We start from the raw sequence: 26,950 nt of genomic DNA on the forward strand, positions 1-26,950 counted from the left end.
TGTGTGTGTGTGTGTGCTGATGTGGCTGGATGTGTAATGGCTCCTTGCTCCATTTCAACAGCATTTTGCATAAAAGACAAATTTGTTCCGTGGTGTCTTGTATCAAAGTGAGGCCTCATGGCAACGCTGGCTTTGAGGTTAGAGACGGTTGCCAGTTAAAGTCCCGGACCAGGCAGGGAACAGGGAATAAAGCCCCCGGTCGGCCAACAGCACCGGGCATGAAATTAGCTTTTGTTTCTGGGGGTATTTTTGGCCCTTTGATCGGGATTTCAGGGACATGCTGCTGCTTCTGAGCAATTTAACTAAAGTATGAAATAAGAAGGGGGAGTTTGAATGTTCATAAAGTGATACTCTGCCCTGAATTTACATCCGGCATCATTAAAAGCCAAAGTTCTGAACCACGGGGGACAATCATCAAGCACCAAACAGTACGACCTGATCAAAAAGCCTGTTTATCAGCATGGTATAGAAATACAGTGCATTCAGAAAGTATTCAGTGCCTTAACCCATTTGGTTTTGTTACAGCCTTATTTCAAAATGAATCAAATTCATTATTTTCCTCAAAATTCTACAAACAATACCCCATAATGACAACATGAAAGAAGCTTGTTTGAAATCTTTGCAAAATTTATTACAAATAAAAAAATGACACACAGTGTGTACATGTGCACTTTATTTCACATGTACATAAGTATTTGTGGCTTTGCCATGACAGTCAAAATTGAGCTCTGCTGGGTCTTGCTCACCACCTGGCCAATATCATCCCTACAGTGAAGCCTGGTGGTGGCAGCATCAGGCTGTGGGGACGTTTTTCAGAAGCAGGAACTGGGAGACTAGTCAGGATGGAGGGAAAGATGAATGCAGCAATGTACAGAGACATCTTTGATGAAAACCTGTTCCAGAGCTCTGGACCTCAGACTGGGACGACCCTAAGCACACAGCCAGGATAACAAAGGACAACTCTTTGAATGTCTTTGAGTGGCTCAGCCTGAGCTCAGACTGGAAACAGATTAAACATCTCTGGATAAATCTGAAAATGGCTGTGCACCGACGCTCCTCATCCAACCTGATGGAGCTTGAGAGGTGCTGCAAAGAAAAATGGAAGAAACTGCCCAAAAATAGGTCAAGCTTGTAGCATCATACTCATAAAGTAAAAGTCGAGTGCTGTGAAGACTTTTGGATGCACTGTATAATTTATTGACATCAGTGGTATAATTTCTTGTTGCCATCTTTGTTTTGTGTGGAAAGAGCCTGTTAGAATGTAAAATAATAGAAATAATCACTATGACGTTCCAGGTTATTGAGTTTCCACGTGAGAAACAGAAGCTGAGGCCAGTTCTTTAGCTGGTAAATGTGATGAGTTTATCAGGACATGTTTGAAAACAGCTGCTGCACCAAACCAGACAAGGAAATCGGCCCCAAAACCAAAACTGGTGGTGGTAATTCTCAATGGATATGTCAGCGTGAGTGACACATTTCACATTAACAAGCAGGTTTGACACAGTAAGTTACTATCTAAAGCATCAAGGTGAAAGTTTTTGAAAGGACATCAGGAAAAAGCAAAAGCAGGAGTTTCTACGTTACCTGAATAAATCAAGTGTGAGCTTCCTAGAATCTGAGGACCCCTCCCCCCTCTCAGCCGTTTGAAACCATTCAGGGCTTATTGTAAAGTGTGTGAAAGGCTCAGTGAGTGTCAGCAGGTAAATCAACCTGTCAGACTCAGGACTGGGCAGCTGCCAGGTGTGTGTGTGTGTGTGTGTGTGTGTGTGGCTGTGAATGTGAAGCAGGACGGCAGTAATGAAAAACGTTGCTGTGATGCTCAATCAGGCCTCCGGGATAAAGCAGAGGTGAAGACAAACAAAAGCTACCTGAAAGTCACAGCTTTCATCTGTTAGTGGTTAATCACGGCCCCAAGTAAAAAGCTGCTGCTGCACATAAATAAAAAAGACACAGTTTTCCTGTAATGGAAGACAATGCACTTTTATTTGAATGTGTTACAATCACAATTAAGGTTCTTTACAGCACCGGTAGACGTATTTGTCTTTTTAACGGGGGGTTGTTAAAGGTTCTGGGTCAATTTAAAGGAAAAAAAGTGATTTTTGAAAATTGACATTGGAGGTTATCTGCAATCTGGCAGCCAGATTTTATACAGATTAAAATGCGTAAAAAAATAAATAAATATATGTGCAAACAAGCAATATATATATATACACACACACACACACACACACACACACACACACACACACACACAAAATACATTTAATTCAATATATATATATATATATATCAACATTAAATCAATATATACAGACATATGTATCATACATGGACAGTAAAGGCATCTACACAGCATGTATAGTTTAAATATTATGCATAAAAATAATGCTAAAACACAGTTAATACCTTCGGTACAGGCTAAACTTGCTTACATAAAGGTTAAAAAATAAAAACAATATTCACACAAACATCTAATAATAAATGATAAAATCAAGGTTAATCCAGACAAGAACTGAGAAATGTTCAATTACATAAAATGAAATTAACAGACAACAACCGCAGGTAGATACTATTATCAAATATATTATTTCTAATATATTATAAAATAAAATGCATGGAGAGAGATATGAAATACATAAAAATCACACTACACTGTTGGAAAAGTAAAGTTGGAAATATTCACATAAATATGGAAGGAAAGGAGAAAAAATACTTCCAAAAAGAAACTTTGTTAAATAAATTTGTTTCAAGAGAAGCAAACCAGCAAAATAATTTAACATATATAAAGTGATATTTTTAGAACTTAAAAAATGATGAGATATAGATTAATGCACTTGGACTGATTAAACAGATTAAACCGAATTAGACTAATTGAACATGTTACACTGAAATAAATCAATGTAATCTGTAATCAAATACAGTATTTAGAAAGCTCAAGTATATTCAACTGATTAGATTTCTTAAACAAATTAAAATGATTAATACTTTATTATACAATTTAAATATTGTATGAACTAGTAATTAAGCTAATTAAACCTACTAAACACTACAGTGATTAAACAGATTAAATGATTAGACACATTACAGTGATTAGACTTTCTAAACTGATTAGGCTTCTTAAACTATTTAAACCATACACTGATTAGAGTGTTAAAACTTCATAAACTGATGAGACTGATCAAACTGATTAGCGTGTTAAAATGATTAATCCGACTGATACATTGATACTGATCAATTGCCTGTAACATCCCCACAGTTTAGTTTCTGTATTGATCTCATCAGTATGGATTAGCCCGTCCTGAGCTCTGTGTGTGCGCACGTGTACAAGTGCACGTGACTGAGACACACTGATGACTCATTGTATCTGAGAGACTTTGAAGCTGAATCTGGGCCTGATGAGGTGAACGTTGCTGAACAATACTTTCATCCATCCCTCCTGTTCTCATCCCTCCATCCCTTTGTCCTCCCTGCTCCTCTGCTGTCAGTCCTCCTTCTCCTCCTCACCCCTGAACCACCTCTGTCTCCATGTCCAACCCTCGTCTGTCTCTGCTCTTTTCCTTCCTCCCTCATTCGGTCATTCCGTTAAGCGGGATGGACACTGAACTTGTCTCGGTTCATTCCCTGTTTTCTCTACCAGGAAGTTCTGGAAGTTAAATTTCCTTTTATCTAAATTCTGATACACTCGGGTTTTTATATTCATTTATGATTTAACGAATACTGTGAAACATTTTAAAATATATTCTCAAATGTCTTTGTTCTCGGTTCCTTGTTTTGGGATATTTGATTCTTATCAGCATTTTATTTATTTTCTTCTGATCTCATGAAACATTTTCTGATTTAACTTTTCAGTGTGTAGCTCATTCTTGTTAAAACCAGGTCTGTAGCCTGGAATTCAGAAACGCTGAGTGCAAATCTTCTAAAAATGCAGTTTCAGAAAAGCCTCCTTTTTATTATTTATGTGGCTTTTTAATATTTTATTTATTTGCTTACTTTGTTTTCCTGCATGGATGTCATGTTGTTAGAAAAAAGGAAAACTGATTCATCAGTTGAATTTGAACACGTTTAGGCCTAAATATATAAAACCTGGCTTGTGCTCGAACACGACGTGAAGGTTTATAGCAGTTTTTTTCTTTGCATGACGTCTTCTCATTTGCAGCAATAATAAACAAATCATTTTGTCACTTTCAGGCATTCGCCGTCTTCCAGAAATGGACCAGCGTGCTGCTGCTAACGTCCACTACACCCTGCTGATCGCCTGCGTGCTGGTTGCCTTCTTTCTCGGCGCCATCTTGTCCGGCTTCCTGGTGTCATGTTACTGCAGCCGCAGCGCCGCTCACCGGGCGAGGAGGCTGGGGAAAGACCCGGAGGCCTCGTTGCCCCACGCCCTGTCCCTGCGGTCCCTCGCCAAGCTCAACGGACTGCTGGACGGACAGCCCAAGGTGGGCGATGGCCTGATGGACTGTACATATGTGTATACACATTGGGCAGGTTTTAATATCAAGTCCTATCTATATTTTAGATTTACATGAGCCTAAATGAGTGTTCTCTCATTAATTTCTCTAATGGATACAAATAATGAAGAAAACATTTTTGTATTTTTTTAATGGCTGCATCAAATCCATGAGGATGTTTTCAAACTTTTAACATTTTACTTGCCGCTGGACAAACAGCATCAGGATAAAAGTTCTTGACATTTCTGCATCGTACTGAGATTTCTCGAACAAAATTCCTACTTTTGTTTTAAATACGCATCTTCTTCAGTCCAAACTGATTTTAGGATCATTTATGTGCTTCATAGAAGACATTTTATTTTATTTTACTTCAGTAAAAATGAGCATTTATTTCATGCTAACCTATAACAAAGCTGACACCAGCCCAATTCTATTAGACAAACATATTTTTTTACCCACACTGTGTTGTGATTGAGAGAACAGCTGCAGAAAAGCAGTTTTCTAAAAAAAAAGCCACATATGGAAATCAGTCTTGTTATGATGTTGTAGAAAGTACAGATGAATGTTAATGTCCTCTGGGTGATGTGGGGGAAGCTGCACAGTTCCCGGTTTGAGAGAAAGTAGAAATGAACACATAACCTGTGCTGTATTTCACACACATTTGCAGCAGACTCGAGCAGGTTTTGTTGTTTAAAAAGACGAGTGGAGAAGCAGAGACGCAATCAGCTGAATTTTGAGCAGCATTGTTAATATTCATCGTCCTCCCTCCTCCTCCTCACCTGGGGGGGCGGCATAGTTACTTTTATTCAGCCATTACATTCAAACATTTAATTATGGACACCGTCCTTTTCCAAATGTCCTTGAGCAAGAAAGCAAATGTACATTTATGCAGTCCCTCATTTAACACCCATTGAAGACATTTGTCCTCACAGCTCAGGTCACATTGTTCTTTCAAACGGACACAGAATGACACGATCTGTCAAACTTTTTCCATGATTTCTCTCTTCCATCCTGAGTTTATCATACTTTTACAGAAAAAAAAAAAAAGAAACCATCCTTATTTCCTCTAATGTGTTAATTTTGTCTTTGCTCAGGAGGACAAACTGGACGTGTCCACTCCAAAGATGTACAGCTCGTTTATCCCCAACGGCCAGGCAGAGCCTCACCTCCACACCCCGGTACACCAGGGCCTGCCGCTAGGAGACCCCGACCTCAGCCTCTCTCAGGTAGGACAGGTCATCACGGAGCACAAACACACACTATATTGCCAAAAGTATTCGCTCACTATCCAAATAAATGAATTCAGGTGCACAAAGCAATGTCCATAAAGACATGGATGAGTGAGTTTGGTGTGGAAGAACTTGACTGGCCTGCACAGAGTCCTGACCTCAACCCGATAAAACACCTTTGGGATGAATTAGAGCGAAGACTTTGAGCACTGTGTATTATGTATTTCATAAACACACTCCCCTGGACCGAATCCAAGAAAGACAATAAATGCTGGATAATTCCCTCGTATTCAGTTTAAAAGCAGGTTTGGTTTTCAGGCTGTATTCATACTCTAATGCTACAGTCGGATGCTTTGATGCGATGACCCAAACGCAGAATTAGAATTTAACATTAGACAACGGAACTAGATGTGTCTTTTGGCTTTTAACCCAATATATCAACAAACAATGTGTCTTCTTTCTTTATAGTCTCTGTCTCAGGGTGATGGAGAGCTGTCCGGCCTGCCCACACCTGACTCCACTCCGGAGCTCCCCATCAAGAACATGAAAGCCCTGCGGCATCATCAGTATGAGAAAAACCAGAACTGCAATAACGCCAAGGAAAACAATCCCAAATCCGGCCCCAGCTGCTCTGGATCCAGTCTGGGATTCATGGCTGTCGTTGGGAACTCATTGACCCCGCAGGCCTTTCCCTTCTCTCATCACCATGGCAACAGTTTCAGCAACGGAGCAGCCCATGGGGCGGGGGCTTCTTCAACTTCGCTGCACCTCCCTGAGGAGAGGAAGGTCTCCAACGATGAGCGAGCAGCAGCCGGCAGAGGAGCAGGAGCCACACATCACCATCACTCCCAGCAGTCCCTTCCCCAGACAGTGGTGGATGTGTCGGCGCTGGACGAGCTGCTGAAACACATCCATGAGGTCAGCGCATCAGGGACAGGAGGCATCAAGGTCCTCACATCCACCTCTACGTCCTCCCTCTTCCCTGCAGCCACCTCTGGAGGGCATCATCATAACCTTCACCACCATCACAGTCACAATGACCAGACCCGCAACCACCACTACAACCACAGCCATAACCATAGTAACCAGCACAACAATAACAGAAGCAGCAGCCACCATCATCAACAGCAGATCCCGGAGACAGAACCGACTTCGTATTACAGCACCACCACGCTGCCAAGCGACGGCCTCCCTAAACGTCTGGATGCACCAGCTCAAAACTCCACCTCATCTTCCTCGTCCTCCTCCTCATCCACCTCCAATAACCCTACATCCTCCACCTCCATCCCTTCCTCCTCATCTTCCTCATCCTCGACTCCGCTCCAGCAGCAGGTGATTCCGGAGAGACCTGGAGTACGCGGGGCTTCGGTGACTCGTCACCATTCCCAGCGCCACTCACTAATCAAGATGGGCAGTGGGGGCGGCGCCGTGCCGCGCCACCACAGCTTCAACCAACGAGGAAACCAAAATGCGCACTTTTTAGCCAGGATGAACAGCAGCAGCAACGGGCCTCCAGCCACCAATGCTGGGGCCAATGTGAACGCCAGCAATAATTGTGAGATTCAGCGGCCGTCAGTCGCCAGCACCTGCCTGACGCGGCAGCACAGTTACAGCGAAGGGCCACATGTGCAGCGAGCGGCAATTGTTCGAAGAACGGTCTCACTCAAACCCCAAGTCCCACCGAAACCTCTGTTCCTCCCAAATACAGCAGCATCACCGGTAGCAGAGGCAGGAAATTACAAATACTGAGACTATAGGAGGTGGTGGCGCAGCCTCAAAAGTCCTCAGAGGGAAGCACTACGACAAGTCTGCAGGGCTTATGAGAACTGACAAAATGAGAGCATGGTGGGACAGAAAGACAAAGATACTGAAGAGCATTTTGTCCCCATCACTCATTATGACCCTCCAGTTGTGGTTATTTTCCTGCTGCTGAGTCACGACCACTGCATTGTAGCTGAACAGAGCCACACAGACAGACACACTGAATAAACAACATGTCTGACTCACGTCTTCGGGCAGTCAGGGACTCATGTGGCTCCTGTCCCCTCACGACAGACTGCAAATCCTAACTGACTCAGTCTGAAAAACATTCCAAAAGCAGGGCCAGAGATGTTAATGATACAAAAGGAGTCTCAAAGGCTTAAGGTGGCCTGAAAAATTGTTGATTAATGCAGTTTTCTTATGAGCGCTTTGATGTAATGTCCCCGGTTGTTGCACCTTGGCATAGGGCCCAGATTTCATTTGCAAAGATTCAAAAAAAGCAGGCAAACAGGCTGCTGCAGACCTGAAATGACCTGAATATGTTGAGGTTTCAATAGGAACTGGAGTGAAAAGCGATGGTTTTGCTTTCCACACGAGAAATTGAGTGAAAATCATATAATGTCATAATGGCCCAAAAGGTGATACCTTACTTTGGTTCGGATAATTGACATCCAGGGGAGGAGCCACTCTTCTCTTCCCTGGAGAATGGAAAAAAAAAAGAAACAACTGCAGCTTTATTTGACACTCGAAGATGACAGGATGTTCACAAGATGGAGATTTTTGTACACTGTAGTCTGTGAGCTGCAGGATCAAATCTACATGATCCGGATCACAATGGAAAATGGTCTGACCACCATGACAGTATACACTAACCAGATGAATGTTTTCTGTACCACATCCGTATCTAAAACCCATTACACATTCTAAAAACGTTATTGGAGCTTTAGCTACAGGGCACAAAAGGTGAAGGGAAGATTTCTGATAAATTATTCCCATAAATGACTAATTCATGCAGTCAATAAACTTACTACTTCTTTAACTGTAGTAACTCATCTCAAAATTACCTAATTGTACCTCTTGAACTGACGATTGCCCTCAAATGATTTAATTTGCCCCCTGCCTTTATCCACGAAAATGTTCAAGTAATTACGAAATTTGAAGATGACGTTTATCAAAAATGTTCTTTCATCACCTACTGAGCCTGAAGTGCTACGACAGGTGAAACTGCCAAAAGAGAATCGAGAGCTCACAACACGAAGGATCATCAAATAACAACAGGAAGTCACTTTCTAACTCCCCTCCAGTGCAGTGGGTCCCAGAATGTGAGCTGCAGCTCGCTGGGATGCTGTGAGGATGATGGAGACTCATTTCAGTTGTTTTTTACCAAAGGAAACAACATTTGTTAGCAATTCAAACGTGTCACAACCAGCAATAAATATTAAAGGAACCCTGTTACTGAGAGTCTAGTGAGATGTAGCCTTGGACACAGCTTTGGTTCAGTGTGTTGACATTTGCTAATTAGCATTAAACTACAGCTGAGGATGATGGGAATGTACTTTGATTTAATAAAACGTTCATGAACCTAATTATTTTAATAGTTATTACAGAATGTCTGTGCCACATTTCAATTCAAAATAACAATTCTTTCTAAATTTTTATACACCAGATATTTGCAGTTCAGGAAACTAATGGGCCTACAAAAGTAATCGATGAAGCAAATCATCTGCACATTACACGGATATTAAAATTTAACCTTTGACTACTGTTCACTTTACATTCTAATAACATATCACCACTATTAAGGTTCTATAGTTTAAAAACCTGCTTTTGTTTGGCCTGGGTTTCAGATTTATTTGTTAGACTCTAAAAAAGCCATAAAACAAATCTGAAGCAGCTGCTTCTCCTCCCAGAAACAATGTCCCAGCTAAATCTGTGTAATCCACATGAAGCAGTGAGGATTTGGAGAGTTTCTACATAACTTTCTTCTTAGTCTGAACAAATAATATTCCATGGATTTTTTTAAACCAAATAAACCAGATGTACCTGCATGGACAGTTACCTCCACACAAGAGTAAGAACAAATGCTGTTTATTTGAGGTAATTTGGGGGAATATGGCTGTCGAGCCACTTTGGTCACACTGGAAAAGTCTGAAAGTGAAGCAGTCTGCTGCTGACTGCTGTCTGTGGGAGTGTTTCTTCACAGATGGTCTAAAAACACCCAACTGTGAAGCGAATCAGCCGTTTCCTGTTTTACTTTTACTTCCCAGTGTTTATCAGTGGTCACAAACTTTTTTTTTTTAACTCTGTAGCTGTTTCTTCTGTGTTGGGCGTTCGGCCTACAGCCGATGGAAGACAAGCCAAAAAAAACAAAAAAACAAAAAACAGGCGACATTTTAAGGCAACGGAGACCAGCAATACTGCCAGGAACAGCAATACATGTTGATGGTTTGGGAAACGAGCTCTGTAAATATAATAATCCACCTGAGAAGGGTCGACTGTCCATGTTGCTGTGCGGCTTTGGGAAAGTCTGGAAAATCTATATCCGTTTGAATTTGGAGATGTTACGGTGCTGAACTTATCAAACTGTGCAGATACTGAAGTCTGTACATGTTACATAAACACACTGTCATCATTCAGCTGTTGCCAAGACTAATCACTAAAGGACCGTACGGCTACTTCTGACAATTTTCTAAAACACACAGTTTTTGGATCAATTATTGTCTCTAACCTTTGCAAAACAACAATAAAAATGTTCTAAACTTAAAATAATCCAACTGTCTGCATTGATGAGATACTGTAACTCCACATTTTCATCAGTACACAAATAATTAGCAAACTGACTATTTTTAATGTCAATTCCTTAAATTCATTCCACAGCGTAAAGCAAAGCCCTCAGTGGAACTGCATATAGACACATAATAAAATATAGAATTTTTAATGACTCACAATTTCCTAAATGTGACCAGGTTTAGACCAGGTGCCTGGTAGAGACAGAAGATAAACTACAGTGCATCATTAAATTGCACTGAGTTGAAACAATTGGACATTTTTTTTTTGTGCGTGTCGTAAAAAGGTTGATATTAATCAGAGCATCTGCTTATGTATGATGTCTAACACGTACTTAACATGCACACAAGGGTTATTTTTATTAAAAAGTAAATAAATATGTCAACTTTGGATATTTCTATCAGGTAACAATGTGAATTGTTCCCAACATTTTTACCAGTGTGGAAAAACACTGATACATTTCAAGCGTCAGGCTAAAATAAAATTTTTGGACATAAAAACTAAAGAAAAATAAACTTTTAGCAATAATTCAATTAAAAACATTTTTCTTATTTGGCACAAATATTTTTAGACAAAACTTTTAGGTCCACTTACTTGCGTTTTCAGTTTCCACTTCACATTGGTGACTCCGGTGGTTGTAGTTTCCACTTCACCTCCTCTCCAATCTCCACCTGCTGGAGAAGATATTAAAATGTGGTTGAAAGTTTCAGAGAACCTATGAAGTTAATTTTGTTTTTAAATAGTTTATAAAGTCAGGAATTAATTTTTACCCCAAAAAAGGTTTTAGCTTTAACTTAACCTGTGCAACAGCAGTCAGCAGTGTAACGTGAACACGTGGGTATTTACACCGAACCCTTCACGTCCAGTCAGAAAACGGAGATTTGTGAAGTATTAAATCAAATGTTTTGCAGGCGCTGTAGCTTCAGAGACGATAAACAATCAGTGAGCCACTGAAATTGTTTTAGTAAACTTTGAAGCGTGGGCTTGTTTCCCAGCAGCCAGTGAAGCAGAGAAACATCCAGCAGCTGGTTTCAGGTTTATCGAACGGGCTCAGATGCCCACACACACACACACACACACACACACACACACACACACTAAGCAATAACCAAGCTGTGGTGATGCTGCAGCTGAGATGGGGCGAGCAGGTTTTGCACCAAATGATGCAACTTTAGGTCCGTTGGCACCAGACTGTCAAAGGGTGGGGGGCTGAAATCTGTAATGTGAAGCGTCTTCTGAAAGATACATGGAAAAGTCTCCAACCCGCACTGAGCGTTTTTGTTCATTTTTAATAAAAGAGGACAAAGCAGCAGTTTGAAATGGGTTTATACTCCATGTAAAGAGGAGATTCACATCACAGTTGGGGTTTGAAAGTTACATCACCCTCTTTCATCTCCCACCCGAATCTCTCGTCGGACTAACTGCTTGATAGTTATTGGAGATCAGTGTTGTTCTGGTCACTGGGAAGAAGCTGCCTGCTCGAATCAAAGTCCAAATTAACGAGCTGTGTTCACATGAGAACAGCAAAACTGATCTTCAGCGCTCAGAGGCAGGTTTGATCTTTTTCTCAAGTGTCTACAGCTCAAGAATTAATGTTTTAAAAAGGTTGCATTGTAATGAGATTGGTTCTGTGCCACGCTGGACTTTCTGATGCTGGTCGTGTGCAATTTAAAGGACTGTACTGCAGGTTTTGAACCTTTGACCAAATTATATGCACAACAGGTCTAAAATTACTGCTGACCAAGTGCTTTTCAGATTTTGTTTTTAATATGAAGGGACCTGAAACCTGTTGCGTGTAGACAATAAAAAATAATTTGTTCTTTTGTACCTGAAACTTACTTTGATGCGAGTAGCTGTGCAGTTCCGCTCAGTGGCCATTGGATCCTTAATGGCTCTGATTTCCAATGAGTCACAGTCGGCCGCAGAAATGTGAGACAAACACTCATATTGGAAAATGCAGATTTATTCTTCACAATAAAAGCATCTCATTTGTTAAATAAAACCATAGAAGCAACATGTGTTACCTCTGCAAGATTAACTTCTTCAGGAAATCAGGAAAGGTCATGAAAAACCAAGTAAAAAGTGCATATTGACTTAAGATCAGTACTTGATTATTGATGCTAGATTATTAATCTAATTTAAATACTAGCTCCAGCTTCACAGGTTCACAGCTTCTTTGTTTTGTTCTACTCTAAACTGCTGTGGGATAAATGTGACAGGCCACGTTTCTAAAATGTTACACTAAACAAATAAACTAATAATGGTTTGCTGCAATTATTAGTATCAAAATGAGTTTGAAAGCTGTCAGATCTGTACAGTTGCTGAATTTTTCTTTCATTAACAATTTATCCAACATTTACCATCTGAGAAATTGTGTTTTTGAAAGCATCTAAAATATCAAGTATTGAAAAAAAATTCCAGCTACAGTCAGAGATAAAGGTCAGTGGTGATATAGAAACAGCCTGTGGTTAACTAGTTCGTAAAAACATGCAGGGCCCTGAATGGTACTTTTTTCTATAAGGCAGCTCAGCAGTATTGTCACTTTGGCACCAAAAGGCATCACACACAGAGAACCAGGCTAATTTCCCATCATCTACCACAAATTAAGCTCAAACTGAAACATCAGGTCAGTATTGTGTCTCTGCTGTACAGAGGTGATATTTAATAGAAGCTTTTACACTGAAATCCAAGTGTGGTCTGATGCAATAAGGGACAGAAATCTGATTTTGAGAACTGGTCTGCATTCATACGTAGAGAAAACAAAGACAGAGGAACAAGAATCTCCATCTGGAATGAACAGAAACTGTCAGAGGGACACGAATTAAAAAAAAGAAGCTATTGTTAAATTCTGGTCCATCCGACTTTTCAATGGCCTTTAGGAATGTTTTCACTGGGTGCTACTACGGCAACGCTGCAGAAAACACACACGCTACGGCTCATTTTATAAAAGGGTTTTTGTATGAGGATGCACTTGTAACCTTGAAAATAAATTTGTTTATTCATTCCGTGGTTCTCTGTTCCCATCCTCTAAGCGAGCTCTCTGTGAGGGGGAGTGGACATGCTAAGAACACGGATGGACTCACAGCACCACCCACTGGGCCACATCACCATGACAATGTAATAATATCAGCTTATGTTTACCTTACTGCTATTAATTAACAACGTGGATGACTGTGTAAATAAAGGTTACTGTGGAATATTACTTGTCTTTGGACTCTTATTCTGAAAGTATGAGTGTCAAACAGGATATAGACCTGTAACTGCCCAAACAAATGCAGTCAACTCACCAAGACGGTCCTTGGCAGAACTCCTGGAGATCCTGAAGCCATCTACTGGAGCTTAAGGGAAGTACCGAAGGCTTTATGGAATCCGTTACCCTGGATCCATTCAAAGAGTTTTGGTCTGGCCTCTGCTGTCCTGAAAGGACTTAAACCCTTCCAAATGATCAAACAGTCTTTACAATACCCAAAAGCAAGCAATTTAAAGGTTCTTCAGACAGTTTATTTTATTAGTCTCTGAGTGGCTTCACAAGTTCCTTGAAGGTCTGTGGTGTCCGAAATGGCTCCTGGCATCTCTCTGGTGGGGCAGCAATCACCGACAATTCACTTTTCCACAATTCCTTACGTTCTTCATGGTGTCCGCATAGGTGTTACAAGAGGATCCATGAGAACATTCTAGGGTCCCCTGGGAATTTTGCCAAAAGGGGATTTCAAGGTATTTCAAGAGGTCTCTGTGGTTCCTAAGAAAAACAGTTCTGGAAAGCATTATTATAAAATATCCTAAAAGGGTTCTGTAAGTTGTTATGGATGTTCCAAGGGAGTTTGAAAGACCACTAGGCCTTGGAGGGAAATGCAGAGGTTACTGAGAGTCTCAACAGTCCAGGTGGACTGCTCCCATGTTTTAAAATCCTCAAGAAGAATGTAAGACTTATTTGACTGTGTTAAAGAGGTTCTTGAAAGAGTTACAAAATGTATTGCTATTCCAGAAGTCTATGGACAGGTTCTGAAGTAGTTAAAGGTTTCCAATGATTCCAAATCCTTGCTCACCTTTCTGTGGAAATACTAGTTCTCCTTTCAGAGGGTAACAGAAGTTTTTAAAGTAGATATGGTTTTGGAGGATTTACGGAATCCCAGAGTTTCCTTGTGTAGCATTGAAGGGGCTAAACGGTCATTTACAGGAGACTCATTTCAGAAGTTACATGGGTTCTTTTCTGGAATCTGGATTTTTTTTAAGCTGTACTTTAAATCATTTTGACAGCGTTGACTGTGTCAGAGCAGTTAATTATGGACACAATGGGGGTGTTCTAGAGGTCCTTCGTATGTTCTTATGAGTGTACCAAGGTTTCCTGTGGATGCTCTAGAGGTCCTAAAATTCAGGAGTTCCAAAAGTCTCTGAGGGGGGTCCTCAGGCAATTACTGGATTCAAATGTACTTAAGCAAGTTCTAGGTATGGTGCAAAACGGCACAACATAGCAGGGTCTTTATGGTTTCTCTGCGTGGACTCTGTATTTTAACAGGGATCCTGCAGTGCTCAACATAATCTGAATTAATGATTCATTAAGCCACTAACATCAATTCGACTATTTAACTTCAGTACTGAATGTGAGCTTCCTCACAATGAGGATTTATGTGTGATTTAAATAAAGGGCTACACTCCCACCTGCTGGTGGGAAGTAGGCTGAACATGTTCTGAACAATATCAGGGTAAATATCTTTCTTTCTAAAACAGTCCATTAAGAAAACCTATTTGTCCTTGATGTGTGCTCCTTACTTATAAGATTTGGATAACAGTGTCTTATAAATGATTTTTCGTAATTGTCAATAAAAAAAAGTCAGATGAACTGTTTCAGAGTAGGTATGAGAACCTGAGATAATCATATCAGTGTGGACCTACTTTTGTCCAACATAGGAAATTAATCTGTTGTCCATAAGAGATGTCGATTGATTTAGACTGATTGATTGAAAAATCAATAATGGCATTAGGATCAATAATATCATCAATTCCAATCCGTAGTTCAGCTGTCTGTGCCACACATTAAACTGATCATTTATGGATTTTGGATAATTGATCATATCAAAGATTACTTGTGCTTTAGGAAATTAAAACGGGCATTACTTAATTAATAATTATTGTTTTTGTCTCTGAAATATTAATTTATAAAGGACATAAATAAATTAAAATTAAAATTAATTATTATAATTATTTTTGTCAGTGGAACAAACAATAATGAAATAAGCTGCCCTGAGTCTTAGAGATGAGCCTCTGTAGCAATAAGTTGCTAATGTTGGACTGTAAGTCGCTAAAGACGAGTGTGACTGTCCTAAATCAAAAGGAGGGACATGAAAATTATTTAGTCCTTAATCATCTGATTTTATTCATTCTCATGTTGAACAGTCTTGTTAAAACAATGTGGTTTGACTTTTGACTGAACTGGGGCTCTGACTTTCAAAATAAAAACTATTTATTTCCATGATTTTTGTGCTGCAGACATCTGCAGTCGCCCCCATTAAAAAGACAATGACCTACATAAACAAATGTTTGACAGCACAGTTCACTTCAGTGCAGAAATGTCTGTTAAAACATACAACATATAAAAATACTGTAGATGTGTCTTCATCAATATGGATAAATATAAAAAATCTGTTTACATGTTTAAAGTTTCTCGTTTTTCTCCAAAATGAAATGTTGAAGTCAGATCCTCTTTGTTTAACAGCAGAACAAAACCGAGATGTCTGACCAACATGAACCTTTCTGTCTCCTCAGACTCTCTGATCCTTCAGTGTTTCAATAAACCACGTTTCACTTTCCTTCATTCCTTTCATTTGAAACTAAAATTGAATCCTACAGACTGTTTAAATCCATTGTAACGATGGTAAAAGTATTTGTTCTGGTGACTTTTCTTCCTGAAAGGTCTTTTAAAATGTTTGTGTGGGGGGGGTTTAAAAGAGGACTGATATTATTAGTTATTTTTATTTAAACTGAGTAAATAGTGTATTAGGATTTGAAATTATTAGTGTTTTTCCCCATTTGTGCCTTTAGCAGAGTCTGAATAAAAAAAGGCTAATTACCAAACTAAGGAGAAGATGTGAAAGTGCATCACAATCTGCTTAGATCAACTCACCCACTAGGTTTCTTGTGTAATTGAACGACTTCTTTGACAGTTTTAGTGTCAGTCAATGCCAGTAGGGTCCTGTTGGATCAGTGGTAGAGCATGGGTTGGGATGCAGAAGGCCGCTGGTTCAACTCCCACCCCACCAGGTGTGGCCCCGCCCAGCCACCAAGGGCAACCTTGGTGCCGGGCCCAAGCCCGGATTTGCGGAAGGAAGGGCATCGAACATGAAACACACACACGCCGAACCAACGTGCGGAACATGTTGTGACGACTACTGAAGGGACGAGTGTGAGACAGTGTCCCCTTCACCATTTGTTCACCAGAGATTCCTGAAAGGTTTAATTTCAGAGGTAAACACACAGTTTGTTACCTTTTTAGCAGATTTTTCCTCCACATTTCAGCACCAGTGCAGTTTTTTCGTCTAAATTCAGTTGTAGCTTTTACTTACTCTCATTTCTGTGAACTGTACTTGAGTGTTTTTTAGTTTGTTAAGACCACATTATTAAATATTATGTAATGTTCCTCTGTTCAAGCAAATGTATGCAGATGCAGTTATGGTGAAGCAGATATGTGTTACCTACAAGCATAAATGATTAAGGATTATTGACTGATTTTCAACGTAAAACAATTCTGAGAGTCTGAGATGACAGAACGGGACTGAAGTCCCTTCATGTTTTTGTCTTTTCCTGAGAAGTTCATTCCTCCTACATTAGTGTTTTCTTAGTGCATGTCACTGTCACGGGATAAAACAGCAGCTTAGTCTGGATCAGGCACAAATAAAGACCAAAACAGAAGAACTTCTTGATCCTCCACAGGTCCTCGTCCTTCAGCCTCAGCTCTGCGGCGTCTTCTGTCCCGCGTGTGTGCGAATGTGCCGTTTGTAATTGGAGTTGTCGCTGAACCTGCGGCCGCACTCGTTGCAGCAGTACGGCTTCTCACCCGTGTGGATCCTCAGGTGTTTCTGATACCCATCGAACCGTGTCAGTCTTTTCCCGCAAATGTCACACGTGTACGACTTGTCCACTTTGGTTTCTAGTTTCCGGTGCACCTGTACATGTTTGGCCCAGTGTCCGCGCTGAGCAAACACACGGCCGCAGATGGTGCAAATGTACGAGTCCACCACCTCAGGCAACGGGGTTTCAAGTTCAACACTGTCGAGCTGGCCGTTACCTGAAGCACAATCTGATGCTTTGGGGGCCTCGGAGCTGGTCTGCTGGACTGAAGTGCCCACCTGGGGGTCGAGCTCTGCATCCACTGGATTCTGGCTCGTGAGCATTTGCAGCGAGGTCGTCACGTGGTCTTTATCCTGCTCTTCTCTCACCTCTCCACTTTCGAACAACACAGACTTGACATCGATCGGCTCGGTCAGCGGCCTCTCCTCTTGCGAAGACGGCCACAGCTCATCCTCGTCCTCCTCCTCCTTGATGCGAGGCGGTTTCGTTTCGTTCAGGCCCTGACCGGAGTTCCACTGCTGCTGCTCAGAAAAAGCTGCCGATCACAACACGAAGCACAGTAAGCACGTTTAACTCTAGGTTTCAGGAGAAACCTTATGTATGAGGCACATGTTGAACAAACAACATACTAAAATCTCTGCCTGGGCTCAGGAAAACTACTGTCTGTGAACAGTTTGTCTCTGCACTCAAACATGTAAAAGATCCGGAAAAATCCACCACCTTCTCTGAGCACGAACTCATTTAAAATGGACTGAGGTAAAGTGGCCTGATGAAAACCTGAAATCTTTTTTTAAACCCCTGACACACAATCTGATTTGTTATCAGTGAACAGTTCAAAGGCATCTAGTACACACAGCACTGTTGGTTAAGTGTAACTGCTAAGAACTTGTTGGTTTACATCCACGTAAAGCTGGATGTTAAAAAAAAAAAAAAAGCTCTATGAGCTTCACTTAATGGACTGTTCAACCTAACATACCACAGGATCTGGTGGACACAGTCACAGTCCAAACCAGAGTCCCCATCAGCAGCAAACAGAGGTGGACAGGGATCAGTGATAGGGACAGATTTCATGTTCACTCTTCGTAAATGTCCATTTCATTAAGGAGACATCACTGAGTGTATGTGGAGACTTAGGCTGTTTTAGATATGATGAATAAATTCTCACTCAGTTCTAAGTTTATTGGACTTAAACTAAGTCAGTCTAATCCAACAGACCTGCAGTAAATCATCTTTCATATAGGTTATAATGTTTGTGTTCAGACAGGAGATTTTGTTATGTCTTCACTGATAAACTTAATGTGGGGGACACAATACAAAACAGTTTCATAACACACAGCTTCCGGCTAATTAATCAACCCTAATATCACAACCTACTCTAGCTGGTGTAACCATTTGTTATTCTCTTATTTTGTGTAAATTCATTGTAATATTAATTTAAAAACGAAAAAGGCGCTTAATGGGAAAATAATGGATTACAAAAAATAATCGTTAGGTGCTTCCCTAAAAAATATGAAAACCAAGTTTCAAATAACTTGTAGTGGAGAAACTTACTCTTTTAGCCAGTTTGTGTACTTTAGTCCTATGATCATAACCTTTGTTTAACCATAAAGAGCCACTGACAGCGACCTGGCCAAGAGCTCAGCAGCGAGGTCATAATTATTAAATACAACTTTAAATACACATTACAATCAATCAATTAAAATAATAATATAAGTTGCTGTAACAAAGTGCAGTAGTAGAACCAAAGCTGATTGCTCGCTTCCACATTTCAGTCCGAACACGTCACACAAACGTAAAGCACAAAATCTTTTGGTTCTTTGTAGAAAAGCGCGTAAATATGCCGGAACCGAGCCCAGAAGAGCCGCACAAAGCGCGTCATCGTGCGTCACCTCTGCTGACAACGAGCGAACTTTAGGAAAAGCTGAGGCGGGGGGAGGGACACACACCTGGACACCACACCGACATACAGATGGACACTGGGACATTGTACCGACCTGTGCCGGGGACCTGCACGGACACCTGCGGCTTCCTGGAGAGCTCCAGCAGACGCCGCTGACGCTCGAGCTCCAGCTTGGAGCGCGAGATCTCCTCCTCGTACTCGGCGATGGTGCTCCCGAACACCCCGAAGATCTCCTCCGCGGCGGCGGTGAGCCGCTGGTTGATTAACAGCCTCAGCATCTCGATTTTAGACATTTCAGCGGCGGAGAGAGAAACCAGGAGAAGTTTGTTCTCCGAGCCGCCGTGGCTGCTTGTTTACCTGCTGCACTTCCGTCTAACTCGTGTGCGCATGCGCAGTCTTTACGTTGTAACTGCAGCTACTGCCTCCTGCTGGAGAAGAAGAAAAAAGGACACGTCTGTCTCCTTTCTCCCTGTGTAACGTCCAAAAAAAGAAAAACATGATTATGACTTCTGTGCACGATTTATTAATAGTGTGTTGCACAAGGAATAATAAAGTAAGATTTCCAAAAACAAAGTATTTATAATAAATCATGTGGTTCAGACTCATCCTCTGATCACTAAATTCAAAATTTTCTCATATACACTAAACATTAGAAAACTTGATTTGAGTACAGATGAATGTACAATGAGCATGAGTACAGTGATCTCCAAGTGCAATAAAAATGTATACAAAAAGATATAAATATCCAAAGTTAAAAATACAAATGATAAGGAATATTAAAAGTAATCATGTGTCTGGGTTCCTTTCTACAAGGGCTGTGGCACATTTGTTAATTTGTGCTCTACTGAAAAAGTGTTAAATTACTTAAATTAATCTGGATGAAAACCTTTCCACATTAATACTTACAAAAGTATTAAAAGAAAAAAAAAAGATCACTTTGATTTTAACATTTTATTCAATAGAATGTTTAAAACATTAAATGGCCTAGACAGAGAAATAATTGGTTATTAGTTTCCTCTAATTAGCATCTTACACACACCTTCAAATTTGTAATCAGTCATTAAACTGATTTTAATTGGAGAAAAGTGGTAACACTACTGTATTTTAAATTTGATGTTTAAAACAACATTAAAAACAATCAAAAGGAGTTTGTCTTTTATGACATTTGTCAGTTTCGTCAGTTTTTGATTCAGAGAAAACTCACACAAACAGTTGGTTTAACACTAAAGAGTGTGTAAAAATCTGAATTTACAGGAACCAGGTTATGGCAGCATATGTTAACACAAGTTTTAAAGAAAATGATTTCAGACTCTTTTTGAAGTTTATGACTTTATTAATAGTCAAAAATGTAAACAACACAATTATTTTTTCATTATCTGCTACTTAATATATGTTACAATATTATCAGAAATATATGTTCATAATACATTTTTTGCATTTGTTGATTTTTGGTTTCGCATCTCAACACAATAACACACACACACACAAATAAAAACACAAACACAAGGGGAGGCAAAACATGAATTGACAAACTATAGGGTACACATTCCCACATTCTGTAATATAAATATTAAAAAACATATATAAATCACTGTGTCACAAATGTGTGTGAACAGGTTTTCATATATGTGTGGTTTGATCCTGAGAAATCACAGCATCACATAATGTAAGATTAACATATATAAGAACAAAACAACACTACAGTGCAAAACACTGTTTGTGGTTGTGTATAAAGTATTAAGCAAATAACAGCTTATTAGAATCTCCTTTGGTTAGATTAAGTCAATTTTTCCTCTTTTGATCATAAAAGCTTTACTTGGTTTGTTCCATGCATTTTCACATTTAGAATTGTTACTCTAAGAACCACATTTCATTTAAAGAAATCTAACAGTTTCACTGAACAAACCAAACAGGCATCAGAGACTCAGAACTAAACTAACAGCTGTTGCAGCTGCAAGTGTGTCTCCATTTCTGAATTTAAGCAGAGCAGGAAAAGTAAGAGCTGCTTCATTTGTGTTGTCAAAGTACATGACTTCTTTTTTTTCCCCAACCTTACAGATTCTCACTTCCAGTCCACTGTACCAGCAAACCTAGAGACAGAAAGACAAAACACTTCAGCATCACCTGTGGCTGCTGGAGGTGTTTAAATGACAAAAACTGCTGGAGGATTTGGGCATAAAATACAGCCATTTTCATCACACAGCTGGACAGCTGATGGTTCTATAGACAAGTGTGTTACACCATTTGTTTTTTGTTTTTTTTACAAGTAATTCTACAAAAGTCCCCTGAAGGAAAAACCAAAACAAATCCACGAGAAACAGAACAAAATAAGTTTCAAACTTCAGGCAGTCAAATGTATGATTTTTAAGTGTCCAAATAATTTTGAGAAAGTGAATTAGGGGCCCTGCTAATAACAAATGTCTGAAAATCCTGCACAGTTTATCTGATATTTCTGACCAAAATAAAGCTGACAGTCCACATGTCAGTACCACTGAGAGCCCAAACTGTGCCTGTCCAAATACATACGAACCTTAAAGCCCTTCGTCTTTAGGGTTTCCAAAAGTGATCACTATTCCATGAAAATGAAACAGAGAAGACAGTAACTTACTGTGGTGTCAGAGGTGTGTTTGGAATCACGGTCCAGGATTGAGCTTGTCCGTGCTGCTGTCAGGAGCTGGAAGATCAGTACCACACTGTTAGCACCACGTAATGTTACAGTACCGTGCACTGCAATAAAACTTTGAGAGTGTAGGTTCAGAAAAACTACTCACTGTCTGGAGGTCTCTTCCCTGAAATATAAAGAAATGAAAAATGATTAAACGTGTCACATCTGTGAAACATCTCACTCAGTCAAACTCCCTCAGACGTCAAATGTTGAGGACTGAGTGATACGGCACATGTGAATGGGGCAGTTCATCCTCAGACAAGCTGCTTAAACAGCTTAGAACCAGGTCACCTGCACAGTCGTACCTGTGCTGAACCAGTCTGTTCTGAGTCGTGGCAGAAGGAAACAATCTGCTACGACTAGTGGGAGGAAGACCTCCTCTGGATGTAAATCAGAGCAGTGAAGACTTATTTATGCTCAGCTGAGCATCAGACGTCACTTTTACACTAAATGTGGTTTCTGTCCTGCACCACAGGAGAAAGTGAGAATGATGACAGCCATCACTGGTTTCTCAACTTTCTTCTTTCTGTAAACAATGTAGATGACGGTGGCCATGACGACAAGCAGCGCGACTACAGCAGACAGAGCAATGACGAGAGCTGTGCCCGGCGTCTCCTCAACTGAACAAAACAAAAACAGAAATCAGGTTCTGTGTGTGTCCATCCAACTGATGCAGATGGACCATTGTTATTTCTAAACCTTTATTGTTTCTTATCTATAGAAAAAATTGCTTAAACTTAACATCAGCTAATTTAAAGAAATAATTTCCACCTCTGTGACTCACCCCAGTTCGTCTTGATCAATGCTGGATCCAGATTGGTGACGATGGCTTGATCAACATCAGAGAATTGGAACATACACCTGTACCTGGACCAGTCACCACGTCTGACCAGTGAAAGATCCAAATCCACGCTCATCTGGAAAGTCCCATCATGGTTGTTGAGCAGCTCGCCGTAGTTCACGTCCTCTTGAAGCTCTTCTCCGTCTCTCCTCCAAAACATGGTGGCTCTGTCGGGGTAGAAGCCGGTGGCGTGGCAGCTCACCGGAGATGGCGGGGTCTTCTGAAGGAGAGACACCAAGGGAAACTCTGGAGAGAGAGAGAGACACATGGACCAAAGGCAGAATGAGTCACATGATTAACACTGAGTAAATACGTAAACTGAGCATTTGGCTTTTGTTTAGCTAAAGGTGTTTGGTCTCCACTCTGACACCGCTGCTCAACACTTTAAAGGGATCAGACACATTAATAATGATTTTAATGACAACAATATGATGCTGGATTCACATGTGATGACATTCTCTCTGCTATCACCTGCAGAAATCCTTCCCATACTCCAGAGTCTTCTTCAGCCTCACAGGACATTCCTGCAGCAAACGCTGCTCCATGAATTCCAGCCACCATTTGTCATTATTATACTCATGTTGGGTTACAAGAACCTGTGGTTTTATGGCAGTCCACCTCTGTGTCTCCATGTGCAGTACTAAGATGTCATCTCCGTTAAAGCTAATCAAATCAAAAGCAGAGACGTCTCCAGTCTCATCGTCCCATTCACAGCCATGAAACACCTGGATAACATGGAGGCCTGAGAGGAAACACAGACTTCAGTGAACTGCAGCAGTTATAAAGTGCTGGACCTCAGACGTACTAAAGCACAGTAAAAGTACAAGTATACAGATTACAGAACAGCTGTATGAAACATTAACATATATAAAATAGTTTAAAGCCATTGTGACAGCTCCTGCAGTTTGGCTGTTTTTTATGGTTTTTATCTTAATCTGGTCTTTTTTGGGGGGGGGGTATTATTTGTTTATGTCTCTCTGTGTCTTTGTGGTTATTTTGTGTCTCTTTACTGTTTTGCATTGATGTGTGGTTGATTAGCATCTTATTTTGGTAGCTTTGATTATGGTATGTTCTGCAGGGGAAGACTAGGAGCTCTTGGCCGGTGTGGATTCTGGCTCATTAGACCCATAAGTCTGATTTTGTTTGGTGGCACTGCTGCTAAAAGGTAACATGCCCCCATCATAACTATATTTAATAACATCTTATTCAGTGTAATCAATGACTCTTTAAATTCATTATCTTACTTATTACTCAGTAAGCAGAGTAATACATAAGTAGTATAAGACCCGCACCAAAGCGCGTGCACGTGCGTGTGCATGAGTGTGCATGTATCGTGCGTGTAGTGCATGAGTGTGCATGAGGCCTATTGACCGTTAGTAACCCCATAACCCCTCCTCCTCCTCCTCCTCATCCTCCTCCTTCCTAATCACATGAAGGTGCATGTACCACCACTAGGGTTATTCGCGTGATGGTTCATAGTAAAATGACATCTGTCAGTTACGATCAAATCTTTGGGTCCAATCAACTGTTTTCAACGTCACATGTTAAAGGGAAACACCTCTTTTAAAACTTGTGTATAGTTTAAGAAGTAGCCTCGTTATTATCGATCTAGCGATTGTTGCCGCTAACGCTGTTGCTGCTGCTGCTGAATTTTTTCGTTATTATCGCTGCTGAATTTTTCGTTATTATCGACCTAGCGATTATTGCCGCTAATATTTTTCTCCACACAAGATCAAAAAATGGCATACGGACCAACAGGTATGTCTCACGGAGATCTCGCTACTATCGAGCCTGTTTTAGATGCTGTGCGCCGCGTAAAAAGAGACGCGTTGAGAAGCGTACAACTCCCGTGGAGTTAAATCTAGAACATCGGGGAAATCAGGGGTATGTTTACCATGTTAAATACAATTCGGGAGATATTGAGCTAAGTATTGCTAAATGTATTGATGGAGACGGCAGTTCACAATGCATGCGTTTTTCGGTAAAAGACTGGAGACTTTTCCGTACATCAGTGTGCACCGACCTGAATCAACCCGGCTTCCCAGAGTCGATGTATGTAGTGCAATGGGTCAGTGCCACAGTGCCTGTGATGTACAGAATTGAGACCGATCGTTTTAACAAACCACGTGAAGGATTTATATTTTTTCGTATATGTGAGGATGTGGATGGTATGATAGCCGCCAGAGGCCGTTCAGATTGGCTGGAACGCCCATACCCCATTTCATTGGAGGAATGTGACCATACCATGTACCCATCACCCCTACGCTAACAGATCCTTTACCCGTGTATAATGTATATACTGACGACCAACCGGATGATCAACAGGAGGTCTATTTAGCATTCAGACGTGGGTGCGTGGAAGAAGAACTCCCCCCAAACATTACCGAATCATCCGAGAGGCCTACGATCCCTTGCGTCGTTGAAAAAATAAATAAATAAATAAAATAAATATGATTTTGTGTTTGTGTTATAGTATAGGATATAAAAAACAAATGCATTAATTTTAGTTATAATGTTGATGAAGTGAAGAAATTGTTCTCTAAGTGACAGTTGTTGAAGTATGAACGATAAATGCAATTGTTTGTGTCATCGTTGAAATAAAAAGGTGTTAAAAGAATTATTAGTTCATTTATGTTTTCTGAAGCGATCATGGAAAGCACTCTGGATAAAATATATTATGATCCATCCCACCCCAGAGGTTTAGGCAGTATACAAAATTTGTATAATGCAGCGAGAGCAAACACAGGGGAACAGCCATCTCTCTCAGAGGTGAAACAGTATTTACTGAAACAGGATGTGTTTACTCTCCACGCCAATGCAGCCAGACATTTTCCAAGAAACAGAATCCTGGTCAGTGGTATAGACAAACAGTTTCAAGCTGACCTGGTGGACATGAGTGCCTATGCCGCACAGAATGACAACGTGAGGTACCTGTTGACATGTATTGATGTTTTCTCCAAGTATGCTTGGATGAGGTGTCTTAAAGATAAATCGGGGGCTTCTGTAACGAATGCGTTTCGGGACATACTCAGAGAGGGGAGGATTCCTCATACTCTGATGACAGATTCTGGTAAAGAATTCTATAATAAAACTTTCCAGAGAATGTTAAAGTCTTTTAATATTCGTCATTTTTCAACTAAAAATGAGATCAAAGCATGCGTTGCAGAGCGGTTTAATAGAACTTTACGCACCAGAATGTGGCGCTATTTCTCTTCTGTTAATTCGCAGCGATACATAGAAATCATACAGGATCTTGTTGGCGCCTATAATAACTCTCACCACAGGTCGATAAAGATGGCTCCTGTAGACGTTAATAAGAGTAATGAGTCTATGGTCTTTAAAACTCTTTACAAAACAAAGCCCAGGAGCATTGTCTGTTTCAAGTACAATGTGGGAGACACTGTGAGGATATCGAAACAGCGCACTGTTTTTAGGAAAGGATATGAACAGACATTCAGCGATGAATATTTCACAATATATGAATGTATAGCTCGAGAGCCACCGGTGTACAGATTAGCAGACTGTGCTGGTGAAATATTGCAGGGGACATTTTATGAAAAGGAGCTGCAGCGTGTGATTGTCGATAAAAATAAGGTTTATAAAATTGAGAAAATTTTGGAGAGAAAAAAAGTAGGACGTGAAAATTATGTTTTGGTAAAGTGGTAGGATGGCCTGAAATGTTTAACTCTTTAATACCTGAAAAGGATATAATTGATCTGCATTGAACAGCAGGACACGCCAGTCCAACTGAGCATTACATAGTGTACAGTTGTGAGGAGCAGATCATTGTTTAACCATCATGGATAAAAATGGATTTTACATCACACTCCCGAGCAACTCATCATCACATATATACCCAAACAATAAAATATGGAATTATAGAACAAAACTCACTAGACCCATAGTTCTTAAGGAACCCCACGAGGTGCAGATTCCTCGGGTCTGGAACACCTTTTTACGGAAGGATGCAGTTATAAATATTTATAACACCGAAACAAGAGAGGTGTTCCACATTACACTGTCTGTGGGATTTTACGAAACCGTCACTAAAATAGTGAAAGAATTTAACGCTTGTGTTACTGAGAACCCATCTACAGCCAGAGTGTCCATGCAGTATAACAATATTACAAATCATGTCTACTTCAGATGCTTTAGATGCCGAAAAGAAAAAGATCCATATAGCTCCTTACCCTGCAGACAGCCACGGTGGTGAATATAATATATTTATTTACAGCGACATTGCGGATTACC

At 40.4% G+C, this 26,950-nt stretch overlaps 3 protein-coding genes across 8 annotated transcripts in view; 1 reads left to right on the forward strand and 2 right to left on the reverse strand.

Annotated features, from left to right (window-relative positions):
- Positions 1-13,430, forward strand: part of LOC137099397 (semaphorin-6D-like) — a 144,368-nt gene extending 130,938 nt beyond the window's left edge. For all 3 annotated transcript variants that reach the window (XM_067476207.1, XM_067476197.1, XM_067476187.1), the window contains 3 exons: positions 4,189-4,439; positions 5,546-5,677; positions 6,149-13,430. In XM_067476207.1, coding sequence (XP_067332308.1) covers positions 4,189-4,439; positions 5,546-5,677; positions 6,149-7,429 — 1,664 coding nt within the window. In that variant the 3' untranslated portion in view covers positions 7,430-13,430. The remainder of the gene's footprint in view (positions 1-4,188; positions 4,440-5,545; positions 5,678-6,148) is intronic.
- Positions 654-19,699, reverse strand: LOC137099472 (zinc finger protein 771-like). 4 transcript variants are annotated; one of them, XM_067476362.1, is made up of 6 exons: positions 19,288-19,699; positions 13,516-17,828; positions 12,068-12,122; positions 10,823-10,902; positions 8,092-8,139; positions 3,767-4,459 (listed from the first exon to the last, which is right to left on the reverse strand). In XM_067476362.1, the coding sequence occupies exons 1-2, from the start codon at positions 19,484-19,486 to the stop codon at positions 17,173-17,175; spliced, it is 855 nt and encodes a 284-aa protein (XP_067332463.1). In that variant the 5' UTR covers positions 19,487-19,699; the 3' UTR covers positions 3,767-4,459; positions 8,092-8,139; positions 10,823-10,902; positions 12,068-12,122; positions 13,516-17,172. The 4 variants fall into 4 exon arrangements, with proteins under 4 accessions (XP_067332470.1, XP_067332463.1, XP_067332479.1 ...); XM_067476369.1 differs by lacking the exons at positions 3,767-4,459; positions 8,092-8,139 and adding an exon at positions 654-929; XM_067476378.1 differs by lacking the exon at positions 8,092-8,139.
- Positions 19,700-20,765: 1,066 nt separating this feature from the next.
- On the reverse strand, positions 20,766-23,108 carry LOC137099557 (major histocompatibility complex class I-related gene protein-like). The gene is made up of 4 exons (XM_067476557.1): positions 22,643-23,108; positions 21,965-22,478; positions 21,802-21,867; positions 20,766-21,283 (listed from the first exon to the last, which is right to left on the reverse strand). Exons 1-2 carry the CDS (start codon positions 22,965-22,967, stop codon positions 22,300-22,302), a joined length of 504 nt encoding a protein of 167 aa, XP_067332658.1. The 5' UTR covers positions 22,968-23,108; the 3' UTR covers positions 20,766-21,283; positions 21,802-21,867; positions 21,965-22,299.
- Positions 23,109-26,950: the final 3,842 nt, after the last annotated feature.

The sequence above is a fragment of the Channa argus genome, chromosome 1, assembly GCF_033026475.1.
Source record: "Channa argus isolate prfri chromosome 1, Channa argus male v1.0, whole genome shotgun sequence".
In the NCBI taxonomy this organism is placed as follows: Eukaryota; Metazoa; Chordata; class Actinopteri; order Anabantiformes; family Channidae; genus Channa; species Channa argus.